Source organism: Clarias gariepinus, chromosome 22, assembly GCF_024256425.1.
Source record: "Clarias gariepinus isolate MV-2021 ecotype Netherlands chromosome 22, CGAR_prim_01v2, whole genome shotgun sequence".
Lineage (NCBI taxonomy): Eukaryota > Metazoa > Chordata > Actinopteri > Siluriformes > Clariidae > Clarias > Clarias gariepinus.
Window position 1 is genome coordinate 11,215,067 of NC_071121.1, and position 17,858 is coordinate 11,232,924.

Below are 17,858 nucleotides of genomic sequence, written 5' to 3' on the forward strand. Positions count from 1 at the left end.
GCTTTCACTGAATTCAAGTGATGGGCATTGCGAGTCACATGGATGAATCGATTCTTTTGAACTAACAGATTCATGGGATCGAACCGCAGCAGCTGAACAACAATTGCACGCCTCGAGAATTCTTTCTAACGGCTCCATATAGATTTAATGAGTCTTATCTCTGGTAATGAGTGTTGTTTAAGTCATCACTGTGGCACTGGAAGGATTTGATAAATGCCCCAGGTATCTGGAAAAAAACAAAACAAAAAAAAACACATGTTCTCCTGGTGCTTGGTGGGTTTCCTCCTGGTACTCCGGTTTCATCCTACAGCACTCTTTTAAGACATGCAGATTAAGTAAACTTTCCCAAATTGCATGTAGTGTGCGTGTGTGTGTAATAAATTGGCACTCCATCCATGGTGTACCCCGCCTCGTGCCTTAAGTCTCCTGCGATAGGTTCCAAGCTCAACCGCAACCCTATACAGGATAAAGCAGTATAAAGTCTCTCAAAGTCTCCTGGGATAGGCTCCGAGCCCTGTACAGGATAAGCAGTATTAAAGATGAATAAGGAATGAAAGGCAATGCAGATTTCTGTATTTCTGTACATTCACTTATTGTCATTGTGTTTTGTTATTGTTCCTACGACATTTTTATGCTTTCCAAATGTCATATTTCTTACAATGTAAATGGTGTTAATCGTTTAGCAGGCGACCTCCCTGATAAAAAACTGTACACCATATAAGCAAACACATGTGCCCTTGCGTGGTTCGTCACCAAGTTTTTGCCACAAGGTTGGGAAGAACACAATTATATAGAAGGTCTTGTGTTCCAAAAATGATCCAGGATGGAAATACTTCCTGTGCACAATGCGTAGGTTCAAAAAGAGGTCAGTGTGGAACTACTTCAGTGGTCTTCATTGTGCTTTGATCTCGAGGCCCACTGAACACCTTTGGGGTAATTTTTATGCGAGTTAGGTCTTCTCCCCGACATCATTTCCAAGACTTACTAATGCTCGAATTTGAATGACATGCATTTCAAAAGGTAGTGGAAACCCTTTACAGAAGAGAAAGGGAGACCAGCTACATATTTCTGGCATTAATTATGGAACAGGATGTTCAGCAAGCACATACGAGTTGATTATTAGGTGTCCAGTTACTTTTTTATATAACAAGGCTTAGTCTATTCTGGAATTTCCTTCAGGATCAATAAAGTATCTCGCTTTCTCTGTCTCTCTCTATAGTGTAGCCAACACACAGTCTGAGCTGATCGGTTATATTTTCCTTTTTCTTTTTTTAAAAGGGTGAGATTATTCAATTGTTTTACTGTTTTGTAGTTTATACTTAGCAACAAACTAAGCTGGATTTTTTTTTCAACAGGGGTATGACTTATTCTAGATGCATTTGTTTTAATGATGTGTGTCACAAAACAGTCTGATAATCTATTGACTGGTGACCTTCTAATAGTAGATTGGTCTTCATTATAAGTTTAATATAATGTATGTTATGTTTACATCAGTAATAATGAGATTCTGTAGGCTAGTGTTCAAAGTATTTAAAAAAAAAACTCTGGTGACGCATTTTTAGCTATATTTAAACAGGACAAACAAATATTACATTAGGCCTTCAGCACGTTTGAAAGATGAGGTAGTATCATGGTTTATAAACCCATTCTTTCCTTCTCCATGTTCTTCTCTTCCTAATTTAAATTCTTTTCAATTCAATTCACTTTTATATGTATAGCATTTTTTTTTTTACAATGCTCATTGTTACAAAGCAGCTTCACAGAATTAAATGTACAAAAACAAATTAGAACATCCATGAAAAAAAAGTATAGTTTGTCAGCTAAGGCGGATGCTGGCAAGTAGATAGATAAATTCTCTCTATATATATCTGTGTGTATGAGTTTGAACATCTTATTGGCCTTTCTGTTCTGGAGCGTTACCAGTAGTTGGCATTTTGAGGTAAACTGCTTGTAATTACATTCCTGATGGTGTCTCTTGATTGTAGACTTTGACAACGATTGACCTGACTCCTTAAGAGTATTCTTGACTTGAGTTGTTTTTCTTCACTAGGGAAAGAATTCTGCAATGATCCATTTTAGTTGCCTTTTGTGGCCTCAGGTCTTGTGTTGTTGCTGAGCTCACCAGTCCATTCTTCCTTTGTAGCTCTTATAACCCAGACAATTTGAGCCATTGTGTGTTTTTTTTTTTTTGATAAACATATATATGGCTCAGGATTGTGCAGTATAGAGTTACATAAGCTTTTTTTCAGCATAACAAAGGAACAAAGGCAACATGATGAACTGAATTTTATTTCATTTTATTCTTCTATGCGAACATTACTGAGCAGAACATTTAAAAATGGGTCACACAGGCAAATAAATACCACATACTGTATACACACGATCATGTGTTTTATGGTTGTTTCTATCACCACAATAATAATAATAATAAGTTCATGTTGAGAATTTATGTGACATCATTCTCATAACCAGTAGTGGTAAAATTTACGTTATAAAATTACCTTTTAAAAACCAAATGCACAATGCTTGTTAACACACAGCAGCAAGGCTTCCATATAAGCACATTTAATCTAGATATATGTTTTTATTGTCAATGTCCCACGCTGTGTTGCCAGCGCAGATCTGTTCCGCTTGAGTTTTAATAAAAATGCACCAAATTGTTGACTCCCTATAGTTTCTTCTGTCTTTCTGATAGGTCTGTTTTTTTTCAGCCTCCTTCACTTGTTTGGACTGCATTACCATAAACAACATCTTAATGCAAATTCGAGATTGCAATCCACTTTTTACCTCTTTAATTTGATGGCTCCAACTGGCCATCAAACTGTTTAACAGGCACATTGTGAAAATGGAGAGACGGTATAGTTAATGACAGATTTTTTTTTTTTTTGTTAAGCCCATGGAGTTAACGCTGAACGCTCACACCTCAATCACATCTTGATGGCTTCGTTTTAATTCAATGTGGTGGCAAAGTATACAGAGGAAAAAATCTTGCTGTCAAAATACTTATGGACCTTACTGTAGTTCTTAAATGCATGGATTGAATGTGAACTGAAAGCAAACCAAGTGTCCAGAATAAGGCTTTACTGTGGCAAATCCTGCTGAGCTGAAAGCATGTTTTAAAAAAAAAAAAAAGAAAGAAAAAAAAGATATTTCCTGACACAAAGAAAAAGGAAACAGCACTTACCGCTGCACTATAAATAATCTGTCGTTTTGCCCATGGAACTAACAGACTCCTCAAACACATCTTCAAACAGAAGACTCTAACCAGTGTGAAATATTTATCTACTGTTTTATTTTCTACTCAGCATCTTAGGGTCAGCGTGATTCTTTCCTTCCTTTCCATTCTGTATTTCTGACTCTGCAAAGCTGAAATTATTTTCTTCGGAATTTGAAATGTGTTTTTTTTTCTCGTTATTGCTGTTGTTATTGAACAGCATGTGTTCTGTACCCAATTTCAAATCCCAGGATGATCAGTTTGCCACTGATGAATAAACCAACACTTCACACAAAAGTTCACCCAGTATACCACCAGGCAGGGATTATCACAAAAGCCGGTCAGACTGAATCCAAATCCAAGTGCAATTACTTATTACACTGCTGCAATTTCAGGAGACATCATGTCTGTCTGACAGCTGTGCTGGAACATCTAAGATCAGCTTTGACACACCATCTCAGAGGTATATAGTATGATTTGGTTTCCTTGTCACGTTGACTTTGAGTCACGGCGTGCACGCGTGAGCCTCTGTGTGAGCTGCTTCACACTGCGTCTGCTGATATGTTCATTGAGAGGGCTGCCTGTAGAGATAAGAGGCTGAAAATGGGCAAGGCATAAACAGCTTCAGAGCTAAAGATGCAAACAATTGTGTCTCCAACCCATGTCGCTGCGTTCAAAAATGAAAACAAAAACGGACTTTGGCGACACATGAGAATTAAAAATGACCTGTGGTAAAGATCAGGTTTAAAATAAATCATACAAAAACGCAGGATTATAAATTATCATAAACACATTTATTTCTTTTTGTTTAACAAAGTGACACAGTGTAAAATAAGTACCATCAATATTAAGTACCTAAGCCAAGTGAATAATAATAATAAAATAAAATTAAAAAAAAGCTTTGCTTCAATTCACATTCTGGACAAATCGAGAGGGGAAAATAACACTTAAAATACAATGACTCAAAGATTTTGACGTTTACTTCTTTGTCTGTACAGTTTCCAGATATACGTCCATTGTAGTGCTACCTTCAGTAAATACAGTTTTTTTTTTTTATTTATACTGATTAGATGAGTCACAAACCTTTTAATTATATTCACAATGATTTCTGGTTTCCATCTAGAAGAACAACATGCAGCTTGGACATATAATTTCATGTAATCGTTTTTACATTTTGAAATGGGTTTCTTTGTCAATGTATTTATGAATTTTTTATATTTTATAAGTGATGATACGGTGGACTATTGTCCTGATAAACCAGTTGGAAGGAGTTTTGGTCTGTTCGCCTCTTTGTCTTGCTGAAGATAATTCACTGTCTTTTATTTATTTCTTTTTTTTCAGACTGTCAGTGGGAGCTGCCAAACCATGAGCGTAGTCTCATTTCCTCCAGAGGAAGTAGAAGAGGAGGAGCCAGCTGCACTGAGTCTGCGGAATCCTCTTCCTCCTGATATAACGGCGAAAGACATGACCCTTTCTCTCCGTGTTCCATCCTTTGTGGATGGTCCTGGTCCCCTGACCCAAACCTCAGGGTCATCACTCAGCTCATAGATAGAACCATCCTCTGTAGTGTGCTCCAGTGACTCCTGGGAGGAATTGGATACCTCTTCAGGATGAGCGGTAAGAAGCTTGCCAGGGAGCTGGGAGGTGGAGCGGAGGTGATACTGAAGCAGCACCCCTTTGGATTTGGCCTCCTTCTGAGACAAGCCTTCTAAATGCTGCTGTTGTAGTGACTCCTGGGAAGAGTGGCTCAACTCCTCTCCACCACTACCCGAGTCAGTCCCGTCAGCCAGAGAGTTCCGCTTCAACAGCTCTGGGGAAAGAATGCTGGATGTTGCCACTAGGATGTCCACAGGGCCACTATGAGCATTGAAGGAAGTCATGGCTTTGCCTGGAGAAGACGGAGAGGATTGAAGTGAGTCTGCATTCAGATTTGTTACAACCGGGCTGAACTCATGGTTGCTTACCTGTTATTTTCGGGATGCCCTCCAGCTTAGGCACTGGCAGGGTGATGATGATGCCCTGGGCTGTGCCTACCCACAGGAGACCCTGGCAGATGAGTAGGCTGGTGACACATACAGTCTGACCTTTAAGAGAACAAATAACTACAGTGTCACTGCAGTGTTTTTTTACCTCTTTTTTTTATTTAGCTTTGCATCCATTTCTAGAGCAAAACAAGTACAGTAGGGAAAATAAGACAAAGGGGGAGGGGGGCGAAGTCTGAAAAAATATTAAACTTACATTTTTTTTAGTTAGACAATTAGATTAAAATGCTTATATGATCATTTTATATAGGTCAAGAATATTCTTTTTTCCTCACCAAGGTAGATGTATAAACAAGCCACAACCTTAATTCCATCTCTATAATGTTTTAATCTCCCTCTAGTATAATTTAATAACTGGGCATCCCCTAAAAATACGGAATTGGTCACCTATCACACACCAGCATAACCTGATGCAGCTGTTTTTCTAGCAGTTTTTAAAAGGTCTCAAAAACCTGACTAGACTTTTCCTGTTGAAGTCACTGAACTGTTTTAAAAAAACAACAACTGTCAAACATCAAGTGCATCAATTGTAACGAACTGATTATTAACTAATACATTCAGATTTATACAGTACTAAGGTAATAGTGGAATATTTTGGTAAACCTTTCTGACTGTGCATTTAAAAATAAAACACACATACATATCCCCATGGAATATTTCACACAACAACGATACTGTTTTATCCTGAATAAAGTGGCTGGAGTTGGAGCACAAGGCGGAGGACACCCTGGATGGGGTGCCAATTTATTACAACATACACACACTTACGCTTATTCACACCCCACAGAAAATGTGGAAAGGAGAAAATCAGAGCACCTGGAGGAAACCCACCAAGCACGTACAGAATATGCAAACAGACGCAAGGTAGGGATCGAACCCGGTCCCTGGAGGTGCAAAGCAACAGTGCTAACCACTAAGCCACCATACCACCTGGAATGATATTTGTGATTTCAATTTTGTCAAAGATAAAGCAGTTGCTAAGGAATTTTAAACGTACCACGTTTAAGTTTGAATATTACATAATCGTATCATAACATATTACTTGTCGGAATAAAAAATTCAATTTAGTTCAATTAAGCTCCAAAACATGTTTTCAAACTAAATCCCAGAGGCACAATCTTTCTTTTAAAATCTTTCCTGCTGATCGCAGAGAAAAAGCTGGGATTATTCAGCAAAATACACAACGCATTAAAGTCCTGAATCTACCTGGGCTCAGATATGCGGATCGTGTTGAGATGTTGATCTCCTGGAGGTGCTCCAGAGTTTCGGTGTGGAAGAGTCGAAGAGTCGAGCCCTGTGAGAACGCCATCCACACTCCTCCACCAGCCCGCACCATGTGCGTTACGCTCACCATGGGGTCCGGATGAGCGTCAAAGCTCTGACAACCACAAGAGACCCGGGTTTGAGGGGAAGGTGAGAAGGCAAACAGAAAGTTTCTTGGAATATGGCACCACCAACAACAAAATCACCAAGTTTTAACTATTCAACTATTGAAGATTTTTTATAAATAAATAAAAAATAAACTTTAATATGATTATAGTACTATTCTTCTTTTTTAAATCTGTATTAACATGTAAAAACTGTAGAATTCTTTATATATATATATGTTCAAAATGATACAGTATATATATATCATAAGAAAACAGTATGGCATCAACATTTAACAATGGCGTCAAAGCAGCTATTTAATAACCTGAATGCCTTACATTCATAGGCTTATGGCACATACTATGACGCAACATACATATGAATGTAGAATTACAACATATTAGCATTTAATCTTTTGTGTTATTCCAAAAGACACATAATAAATCATCTAGAACATCTTTACTCAGTTTTTTTTAATTATTATTATTAATTCCTCTGAGCGATAGCGAGTACCCAGAAAGCTTCTCATCTTAGGCAGAGTTCAATTTTGTCTGGAGCCAAATATATTCCTGAGATTAAGCCCGAGATGAGGGAGAGCAGAGGAGAGCTGCTTGCGGCAAATTTCTGAGGACGGCTCAACTGTCAGAAGTGATCAAAAGCTGGCATTCAAACATGATGTTGGTCTTCTACAGAGAAAACCTTTTATGCACTTCCTAGGATGCACCATTATAATGTAGCTCACAGGGAAAAAGACGGATACATCTCAGAAATATATATATATATTTATTTATTTATTTATTTATATATAATCTGTCTATAATCTTCCATTTGAGTCGTGATTTAACTCCGCTCCAGTGCAGACGAGTTTGCAGACTTTGATCTACAGAGGCAGATATCTTGCCTTGTTGTTTACACCTGTCAGAAAAAAGATCTCTAGGAATTGGTGCACTGATAAGAGTGCTGAGGAAAGTGCAGATCTTTGAAAAATGTTTTCATTTCAGCGAAGATGGCATCAAGACAAACGTCATATTTAGCAGAGTTTCATTGTCAACCAGTATATTTGTGTTAAAAAAAAAATCCCCCCTCTACATGCTGCTTGTTTAAGTGTTGACAGTGTTTACCTGTGTACTGAGATTATAGCTGTCAATCACAGCCACTTGGTTTGCACAACTAGCCCACACACACTCATCTATATTGAGGAGTTTGAGCACAGGTGCATATCCGATCACAAGCAGTCTGCTGGAGTCTGGATCCCACAGAGCTTCTGTGAGACATGAGAGAGAGAGAGGTTTTTTTTTGTAAATTCTTAATAAATGAAGCACAAAAATTCTTTTTTTTCCTATATTCCATTCTGCATAAAAGAAGATAGGAGCTGTAGTTTAAGGTAGTGTAAGGGTTTACAGTACATCGCCTATAGGTTTTGAAAAAACCTTAAAGCGCACTTTTATATCAATATTTAATATACGTGCGCTGTAAGAAAAGTAATGCAACCGTGGATAACCCTCTTTTCCATCACTTTACATAGATTGTTTACTCATTATAGTCTCCATCACAAGTGATCAATTTGCATCATTGTTGAACCCAGGGTTTGCGTTACTTTTAGTACAGCCCTTGTAGAACAAAACTTCAAACCAAATTTAGGTTAAATATACTGTAAAATATGGGTGTATCCTGTATCAAGACAACAATGAAAACGTATAAGGCTTTATTTAGGATCAGGTTTTATTTATCAAGATGGAAATGAGTGAAATTCATTCATAAATCCCAGGAGCACTAGCAAAAGTCCAGCACAGTTCTATACAACTTTAATAAAAGACTAATAAATGAGTGTTAAATGACTGTTATTTGGAAAGACTTTATCTCTAGACTTTATTTGAAGATGACAGTTTATAACATCAATGCTTTTGATGTGAAATGTTTTTTTTATCTAATTTAAAAATAGAGATAAATCCAATTTAAGGTGTAAATAAATTATTAAAAAGGAGTTAATTAAAAGGAGTTCAGGTTTACTCGGTCGTTTGCTTGGCACAGAAAACTCCACTAGCTAGTTTCTACAGCAGAGTTAGCAACATTATTAGCAAACAGAATAAACGTGTATTTTCAGGTTTAAATTTGAAAGCTTGTAAGGTTAGGATGATAAAGAAAGAAAAAAGGTATATAAAATTGACCAAAAGTATATTTAATAAGAATGCAAAGGGTGATTCACTCAAAAGAGGCCCCATATATTCTGTCATAGCTCTCGATCTGATGAAGCAATCTGAACCCCAAAAATACGCTACATTACATAAGATGCTGGAAGTTATCTCTGTTTTCTGCCAGACACATTCGATTGCGTGCTCCATGTCCCTGAACGTAGCCTGTCGTTTCCAGTTTCTGTACCATCCTCTGAAAAACACTCTATTCGGGGCCTTTTTCGAGTGAATCACCCTGTACAAACAACGCGAGCTAGCCAGCCCATTAGCCACTGTGCTATGAAGAAAGTGTCGATTCTTTTTTTTAGAATATATTTAAAAAATAAATGGAACGTTGTCAAACAAAATATTAGGGCATGCCAGGCAGTGTATTTCTACAAAGGTGCTTCATGAATATGTGCATTATTAAAAGCGCTATACAAATTGATTTAAATAATATTCATATCTTAATAGGCATGATTTAGTTTCTTTTGATTTTGAAATAACATTTGTAAAATGTAAGACCAATTAAACAAAATTACTCACATATTTCCTTGATTTTATTGTTATTTTTGTTTTCTTCGGTTAAGCAGAAACTTTTGCACTTACATGTAATTTTAAGTAATTACATCAAAAGCGTTCCAAACACTCCTACGGAATGCTGAACTGATGGAAGCACAGTTGTACAGAGCATGCAGAGAAATTTAATTCAAGGCAAATAAATCATTCGAGCCATATGGTGCGAGTCAGAATAATCAGCCAAGGAAACGTGTCCAAATTCTAGGATAATTAAAGAGATTTGCACAGCATGTGTTGTATTTTTCAGTTTTTAATTGAATATCCACTAATTTGGGGTTTGAGTTTTGTTTCTTATGAAGTGGTATGTTTTTTTTTTCTCTATGTAATGTTAAATTGGCATCAATTCCCATAGTTCAGATAGATCTTGATAGCAAAATCTTACCCGCAGTCTTTCTGCTGTAAACTGCGACTTTGCCATTAGTCAGTCCTGCGAGGAGAAAGTTGTCCGTGTGTGTTAGACACAGAACAGGACAACCTTCAGGGTTTTGGAAGGTCAGGAGGCACTGGGCAGCAGTATCCACACTGCCATAAACTAGAATACTGAAATTAACACACGCGCACGCGCACACACACACACACACAATGTTATACATATTTTATTAGCACAAACCCAAAAACATGATTGAATCTCAGAGATGGACTCACTTGCCATCTTGTAACCCCACACAGATGGTGTTTCCAATTCTGGCAGCTCCTTCAGATGCTTGTCCTTCATTTTCCTCGGTGCTGGCCTCCATGACATATTCGATGCTCAGTGCAGGTGAGGCCAGAAGGAAAGTCTTCACCGAGCGTGGAGTGGGCCTATTCAGGGAGAAGATCTCCACCTGCCCATATGCTTCATCTCCACCACTGGCCACCTGTGCAGACCCGAGGGAAATGTGTGGGTATGTGTAAGGAATGATGGAATAAGGCAGGAGGAGCGACAGAGGTAGCAAGGATAAAATTCTAATGTAGTAACAATTAACTACTGTAATTGACTTGTGAGGTATGGTGAAGCTGGATGCACCTGAACCTGGGAATTAATAATCAATAATAATCAATACTCCAAAGGAGAGATAAGGCAAATGGACAAAATATAATACAGAATAACAAGCAAGGCTCTATATGGGGAAATCTAGAACTGTTATGTGTAAGATTTCAGAGAATAAGGCTCAGAAGTTTTATTCATCTACCAAAAAGATAAAAAAAGAAAGTTTTTAAAAAGCTACGAGTAAAAATATGTTCTAAGAAGCTCTCAAGAGGCGCGTTGGGAGATCACAAGTTTGAATCCTGATGAAGCCCCAGCTATTGATCTGGGTGGAAGACATGGCATAGTACCAGTCCACTATCAATCACAGTGACACTAGCCAATAGTGGGCGTGGATTCCCCTGCCAACCTGAAAACAGCCCACCAATGTGATAAACCACTAAGGTAATACAAATCTGCAGCTTTTAATGCTATAATCCCACAAATGTAATAGCACTTGCAATTACATTTGCTGGGATTTATCACATTTGTGGTTAGGTGAAAAATCTTCAGCTTTCAAAATTGCAATAATTTCCCACAGTGTAATATTACATTGTGGGAAATTTATTACGTTTGTGGGATTATCACATTAAAAGCTACTGATTTGGATTACGCTTGAAGGCTGGTACTGCTCTCAGGGCATCTGTAGTCTTATGTACTGTATGCGGAAGAGGGCAGATAGCCCTTCCCTACATGTGTGTGACACTCCTCTGAGATATTCCATGATCATCAGTTCAAAAAGATTTAGAAAGCAGTGCAAATGTCTCAGAGAGAGCATGTGAAAGCTTTTATCCTCTCTGAAAAAAAGGTTCATTTTGGGGGAGATTTGTTTTTATAAAAGGTAGAGTAAGAAATAAATCATAAGCATTAAATGCGACACTGGAAATGTCATTAATACATAACCCATTTCATTTTGCCAATATGATTGGATGTCCACAGAAATTATAGCAGCATTAAAATCAGTTTTATACTTAGTCTTTTTTCCCCGATAAAAAGCAGAGATGCTTCAAACAGGATTTAACAAAGACTTACCGGACGTTTAAAGTATGTTCTATGAAGTCGAAGCATTTAAAGATTCTGATTATTTATACAGTACATACTGTATATACTGTCCTGTATATACAGTACAGAACCAGTCAAAAGTTTGGATTTATTTTCTACATTCTAGAACAAAAAAATTGATATAAAATAGCACATATGGCATTAGGTTATTTAGTAACAACAACATCACCAGTCAGTTGTTATTTTAAGACATGAAGGTTAGCTATTCTGGAATGGTTTCTGCAAGAACAGTATTGCCAAGTGCATTGGCAAAACCCACCAAGCACCATGATGAAACTGGCTCTCATGAAGACCTTCCCAGGAAAGCCAGACCAAAACTTACAGCTCCAGAGGAGAACTTCATTTAGAGTTACCAGCCATAAAAATCAGATCAGATTAGAGCCATTATGAAGGCTTTACAGAGCATAAATAGCAGACATCTCAATATCAAAGGAGATTATTGCATATTTTAAATGCCTTCAGAATTGTTTTACAATGTAGAAAGAATTAAAAATCAGGAAAGCCCATGGAATTAGAAGGTGTTTTCAAACCTTCCAACTTTCGACAGTATTGCACTGTGATAATATTTGTTATAGAGCACATTGTGGTGTAATAGATACATGCTCACCCAGAGATAGCCCTGAGGCAGAGATGTACTGGCTGCAGAGAAACCCAGCAGAGTACACTGCACCGGATTGTGAAGGGCCGTCTGGAGCTGTGGAGTAAGAGGAGACTTATATCATTACACAAAGTACAATGGTGGTCTGTAATATCTGTGCAGCACGGCAGGAAGTGCAATCAAAACACAATTATGTCTTTATATCACATCATCGGAGGTACTACTCTAAATAAATACTCGGGTAAATGTTGAAGTCCAGTGTTAATGAAGTTAAAGCGGAAAAGTAGAAACAAAGTATGAAAGTAAAGCTACAAGAAAGTTCCACAAAAGAAAAAGGTCTCTGTTTTGGCGAGTCACATACTAATTTTTCTTTCTAAATTAGTGCCCATTTTTCCAAGGAATCAAAGAATATGAGACAACATAACCCATAGCTAAACAACAGCAGCTTTATTTCTAATCTCTTTAATGTTTTCTTTTATGATAATGCAAACTAGTTGAATAATAATAGCTATTTTTCAGAATATAAACTGCTTTGATAAATCCCCTGCTTTGAAAAATTAGTGATGTATATGAGCATATTAGTAGTAATATTTTTGTCTTTGAAATCCTCCATCTATTAAGTATGATGCTTATCCTCTGTAGGGTCACAGGGGCCTGGAGCATTTACCAGGGAACTTGGGGCACAAGGCAGGATACACCCTAGACGGTGTGCCAGCCCATCGCAAGACACAAGCACTCACATTATGGCGAATTTGAAAACACTAATCAACCTCATGTCTTCGGACTGTGGGAGGAAACTGAAAAAATCAGAAGAAACCCACCAAGCATCATGAGAACATGCAAACTCCAGGCACACAGACCAGACGTGAGATTCGCTTGCTCAACCCTGGAGGTGTGAGGCAACAGTGCTAACAACTATGCCACCGTGTCGCTGTCTTTGAACTCACATAAGTAAAAGTCAAAAGTATTAGATGAAAGAAAAAGGCAAAGAAAATGAGAAAGACCAGGAAGTCATTATGCATTGCTACTCCCATCCTTACAAGGTTTCCTTCTACTTCCAAGGTTTTATGTGCAGTTTGAAAAAGTTAAAAGGATGCAAAGGATCAGGCTACGTTTTTTATTTTCCTTTATTTTAGACTTTTGTCTATTTATATTTTTCTGGTATAAAAATCAAAGAACAGAAGACGTCGATCAATGATCTGAGTTAAAGGGAACTGAAACGACGTTTCCAAGGAATTTATGCCAAATTTTTTGCTGAAATTTCAATTTAATAACCAAATCAGCAAAAAGGTTAAAATTACGAACTGCTTCTTTAAAAAAAATTTAAATATCAAAACAGTACTGGCAAATGTTTTACTTAAATAGGCACAAGTGCCTAAAGATACAAGTTAAAAATTGTTTATGTAACAATCTCAGCAGCAACCTCATCTGTTCCAACCACACATCATTCAGCATCACCAGTATTCTAATCACCTAGTCATCATCTCAATCCGTTTCTCACTCGTTCATGCCTTAAGATCAATGTTTTTTGATTACTCGAATGGTTCATTGGTCCCTGTGTGGCTTAACAAACAAAAAGCATTCCTCTGAAACTGGTCAGGTACAGAGACTGGAATGAAAATGCGAGACAAAACCTTGCCAAAAATTCAAGCCAAAAAGTCCTTAGGAAGCCTGGAGAACTATTCTAAAAAAAAACAAAAAACAAATGCAAGAACCCTGGCTCTTTGGAAGCAAAACAATGAAGAAATGAGGGATGGGTCACATTTTTTTGCACAGTACTGGGCATAACTTCACATTTCCTGTATAAAATATACTGTATAATCACTTGTGTATGAACATTGAGCATGTTGAAATGCACATGAGAGCATGCACACCCACACTAAACCATGCTGAGTGTGCACAGTGGCTCTCTGGTGTTCGGTTCAACAGCCAGCATACAAACTCCTTTCCATGTGAATTAGCTCAGTAGGAGTTGTATTAATCTCGAATTATCTTCAGGGCCAGTTCTTTTTGTTCTTTCTGCTCTCCTTTCAGAAAATGTCAGGCAGCATTATTTAATATGTGCATTAATTATCCAGTTAGAACTATTTATATTGGGGCTTGATTGTAGGCAGTCTCATTTTACATCTGAAAGTGAGGAATTGCTGCAGTTATGCTGCTTCCAGTCAGACTGAAGTGTTACTAGCAGGGATTTTTTTTCACTTGTTATTAGATTTGAGTCTGTGCAAACCCAAAAGCTAGCACAGAAGAGCTAAGAACATTGAATTACCTGTCAGTGAGAAGGGCACCCCCTTTCCTCTAACCTACTTTAGCTTTCTACTCTACTGCATCTTGATTGCTTTACTCGGAAGTGGGGGTAGAGGTTATCTTACAGTGGTGAAGACACAGCCATGTTCACTTTTTAGTTTTTTTTTGTTGTTGTTGTTGTTTTTTTGTTATACTGTCTCTGCCGGAGTCGGGGTAAACAGCTGTTTGTTTGCTTGTGTCTCCTCACACTGTATTGCTTAATACACATTCAGAGCACGGTGAAATTTTACACTCGGCTAAATTCATCAAATTCAGCTCCTCTTGATCCAATATATCAGCTGAGGACTTGTACACCGTAATTACTGCCCCGTGTCTGCCAGTCATATGTCATTCATTCCGATTCCTCACGGACTTGGATTTTTCTGGTAGATGGTAATACTTTCTCCTTATTTGTATTCTGTTTAAACTTACAACATACCTAATTCTTCATGCTGAGCTGCCAGGATTAGAGAGCAAGACATCAGGAAGGCAAAATAAGCAATCAATTACAGGCTGCTACAAACATAATACTCCTACTTGCAAAAAGTATCCCTCCCCTATAGCACCAATAGGCATAAATTGGTCTGAAATTAATTAAGTTATACATCTACATAAATAATAGATGAAATAAATCAACATCTTTTTCAGCACTACTTTTGCCTTGCTATTCTGTAAACCTTTACACATACCCTGACATTTTCTTTAAAAAGACTTCTCTAATTGCTTTCCTAATCACTATCTGAGGGATCTGTCATGCACTTACCACAGACAAGAACTGACATGTTGCTCTATTTTGGGGGAAAATGTCTCAGTTAAAAAAATCCATCATTATAAAACTTAAATTTAATGAAAAATCATCTAAAGGCAGCTGTTTTAGAGGTCAGTAAAGCATGTACAGTACTTGATTTTGCTTGTTTTTATTATTGTTGTTCTGTAGATCACCTTCATGAATTCTTTAGTCAAACAATTTAAGGTAATGCAGACTAAGTGTAAGTCACTTGGTGAATAACTTTGTAATGTAGAAAGAGATGTGCATAACAGTTAATAACAACAATTTATAAATATTATATATATATACTGTATATATACTGTATATATAATAGGAACAAATGCTTTACTGTGACAGGCTGCAAAGTGCCTAAATTTAAAAAATGACCTTATGCAGAAACCTCATTTCCCCTCTCATCTGATCCAACCTCTCAGCATTTAGCATCACCAGTATACAAATCACTGATCATCTGTGAACATCTGCACCTGTTTCTCACTGGATCATGTCTTAACTTAAATGTTCTACGTTTGAATGATTCACTGGTCACTCCAAAACTGGTCAGGTACAGGGAGGGGATTGAAAATCAGAGCCAGATATTTGCCCAAAAATAAGAGCCATGGAAAACAATGCCTAAAGACAACATTAAAAAATAAGAGTCTGGCTCTTTGGGGGGAAAAATATGATATATATATATATATATATATATATATATATATATATATATATATATATATATACAGTGCATCTGGGAACATAAAAAATTGTGGAAAAGTTCGTTTTCTTTTGTAATTTAATATTAAAATTAAACTCCTGTATATTCTGGTTTCATCCAAAAAATATTACAACAATTTATTTGGAGTAAATTAATGTTTATACACACGGTATGAAGGTACTGTAAGCTATAAAAAGTGTTGTATTGAAGCATATTCTTTCAAAAGTTGCCTCGAAGGGAAAAGTGAGGTAAGAAAAACAAGCAACAAGGATGACTACAGAATTGTCAAGTAAAGCTGATTCGTGGGAGAGCTTCAGAAGGAGGAGAGAGATGCTGGAGTCAGTGCATCAAAAACACACACAGATGTCTTCAGGAAATGTGCTGCAACTGTAGCAACCCTTTTATCAAACCACTCCTGAACCAGAGACAACATCAGAAGTGTCTTACCTGGGCTAAGGAGAGAAAGGACTGGACTGTTGCCAAAGTCCTCTTTACATTTGCAAGTAAATTTTGCATTTCAATTGAAAATACCTAACCCTAACCCAAGGTACCATAGTATGGAAGAAGAGTTGAGAGGCACAGATTGAAGTCTAGTGTTAAGTTTCTGTAATGATTTGGGGGTGCTGTGTCATGTGCTGGTGTTGGTCCACTGCATTTTATTTAAGTCTAAAGTCATCACAGCTGTTTTTTAAAGCATGTCAAGCTTAAAAGCTTTATGAAGATGCCAATTTCTTATTCCAACAGGACTTAGAACCTGCCACATTGACAACACTACCACTAACTGGATTGCTGACCATGATATTTCCTGTGCCTGATTGCCCAGACAGCTTACCTAACCTGAACTTCTCAGAAAATTGATGAATATTATCAGGAAGTAGATGAGAAACAATCAACTTAACAATACAGATGAGCTAAAGGCTGCTATCAAAGCAACCTGGTCGTCAATAACAACTCAGCAATGGCAAAAACTGTAGGATTCTATAAAGTGTTTTTAAATGCGATTACTGTACATTAAATTAAGTGTGAAAACAACAACAAAGAATGAAAACATTATAGATTGATAATAACGTTTTTAAGTGCTTAGGGGTGTATTCCTAATTGAGTAAAGTGTGCGCAGTGAAGCGATTTTTCACATCAGTATAAAGATCTCAGTTACTATTAAAGACTTGGGCCGCTGGAAGAATTTGCTAAACAGAGGGTGCAGTTTTCTCAGTTTTCTCAGCACTGCCAGATAGTTGGCTGCCACCACAATATGTTGTATTATGGACATTTTAAATAGACAAAATAACTATGGAATGCTATTTGAGCTCAATATTAAATACATACTGCATACAAATATTTATGTAAGTATCTACAGTATGTGCCATGTATACACAAAACAGGTGGTTTTACTAATTAGTTTGAGCCTATCTGGACGAAGAGTTGTGCTAATTAGTATCAGCTATAAATGGAAAAAATATGTGGCAGGACTTTTACTTTCTGAAGCCAGGGTGTCTACCTCTGGACAGAATTGGCTAAAACTAGGAAATTCTCACATGAATTCTAAACTGCTGTGGCAAATTTGTGTACATGATCTGCAGGAAGCAGTCAGGCAAGCACGGATTGGTCAAGTGACACCAGAATACTGCAGATGTCTTTTTGACTCGGTGCCCAGCCGGATCCAGCAGGTTTTCAAGAATAAAGGACTTAATACTAAATAGTGATTGTTGTATGGCAATGCAAGTTCATTGCATAAAATAGCTAATTATTATTATTATTATTATTATTATTATTATTATTATTATCTTGATTGTCATTGTTTAAAGATTTTTTAAAAATGTGAATAAAAGACTAATTTTCACATTTGCTCAGCACTTCATGTAATAACATTTCAACTTTTAATTGCCATATTTACCTTATTATTCACCGATCTTTAGCATGTCGGAGACAACTGCTGCATCACATGCGTTCGAGAGAAGGAGTGCGGATTCATGACCTCGTTATGCAGACTACTGCAACCCCAAATTATTTTGCCAATTTTTCTGTAATTTTACATTTTTTAAATTAAATTA

The 17,858-nt window shown here is 37.1% G+C and overlaps 1 protein-coding gene across 7 annotated transcripts in view; it reads right to left on the reverse strand.

Annotated features, from left to right (window-relative positions):
- Positions 1–3,986: 3,986 nt before the first annotated feature.
- The window catches only part of arhgef10lb (Rho guanine nucleotide exchange factor (GEF) 10-like b), a 46,074-nt gene continuing 32,202 nt past the window's right edge, over positions 3,987–17,858 (reverse strand). For all 7 annotated transcript variants that reach the window (XM_053481838.1, XM_053481836.1, XM_053481837.1 and 4 more), the window contains 7 exons: positions 12,050–12,136; positions 10,020–10,231; positions 9,757–9,914; positions 7,746–7,888; positions 6,463–6,634; positions 5,179–5,298; positions 3,987–5,102 (listed from right to left, as the gene is read on the reverse strand). In XM_053481838.1, coding sequence (XP_053337813.1) covers positions 4,552–5,102; positions 5,179–5,298; positions 6,463–6,634; positions 7,746–7,888; positions 9,757–9,914; positions 10,020–10,231; positions 12,050–12,136 — 1,443 coding nt within the window. In that variant the 3' untranslated portion in view covers positions 3,987–4,551. The remainder of the gene's footprint in view (positions 5,103–5,178; positions 5,299–6,462; positions 6,635–7,745; positions 7,889–9,756; positions 9,915–10,019; positions 10,232–12,049; positions 12,137–17,858) is intronic.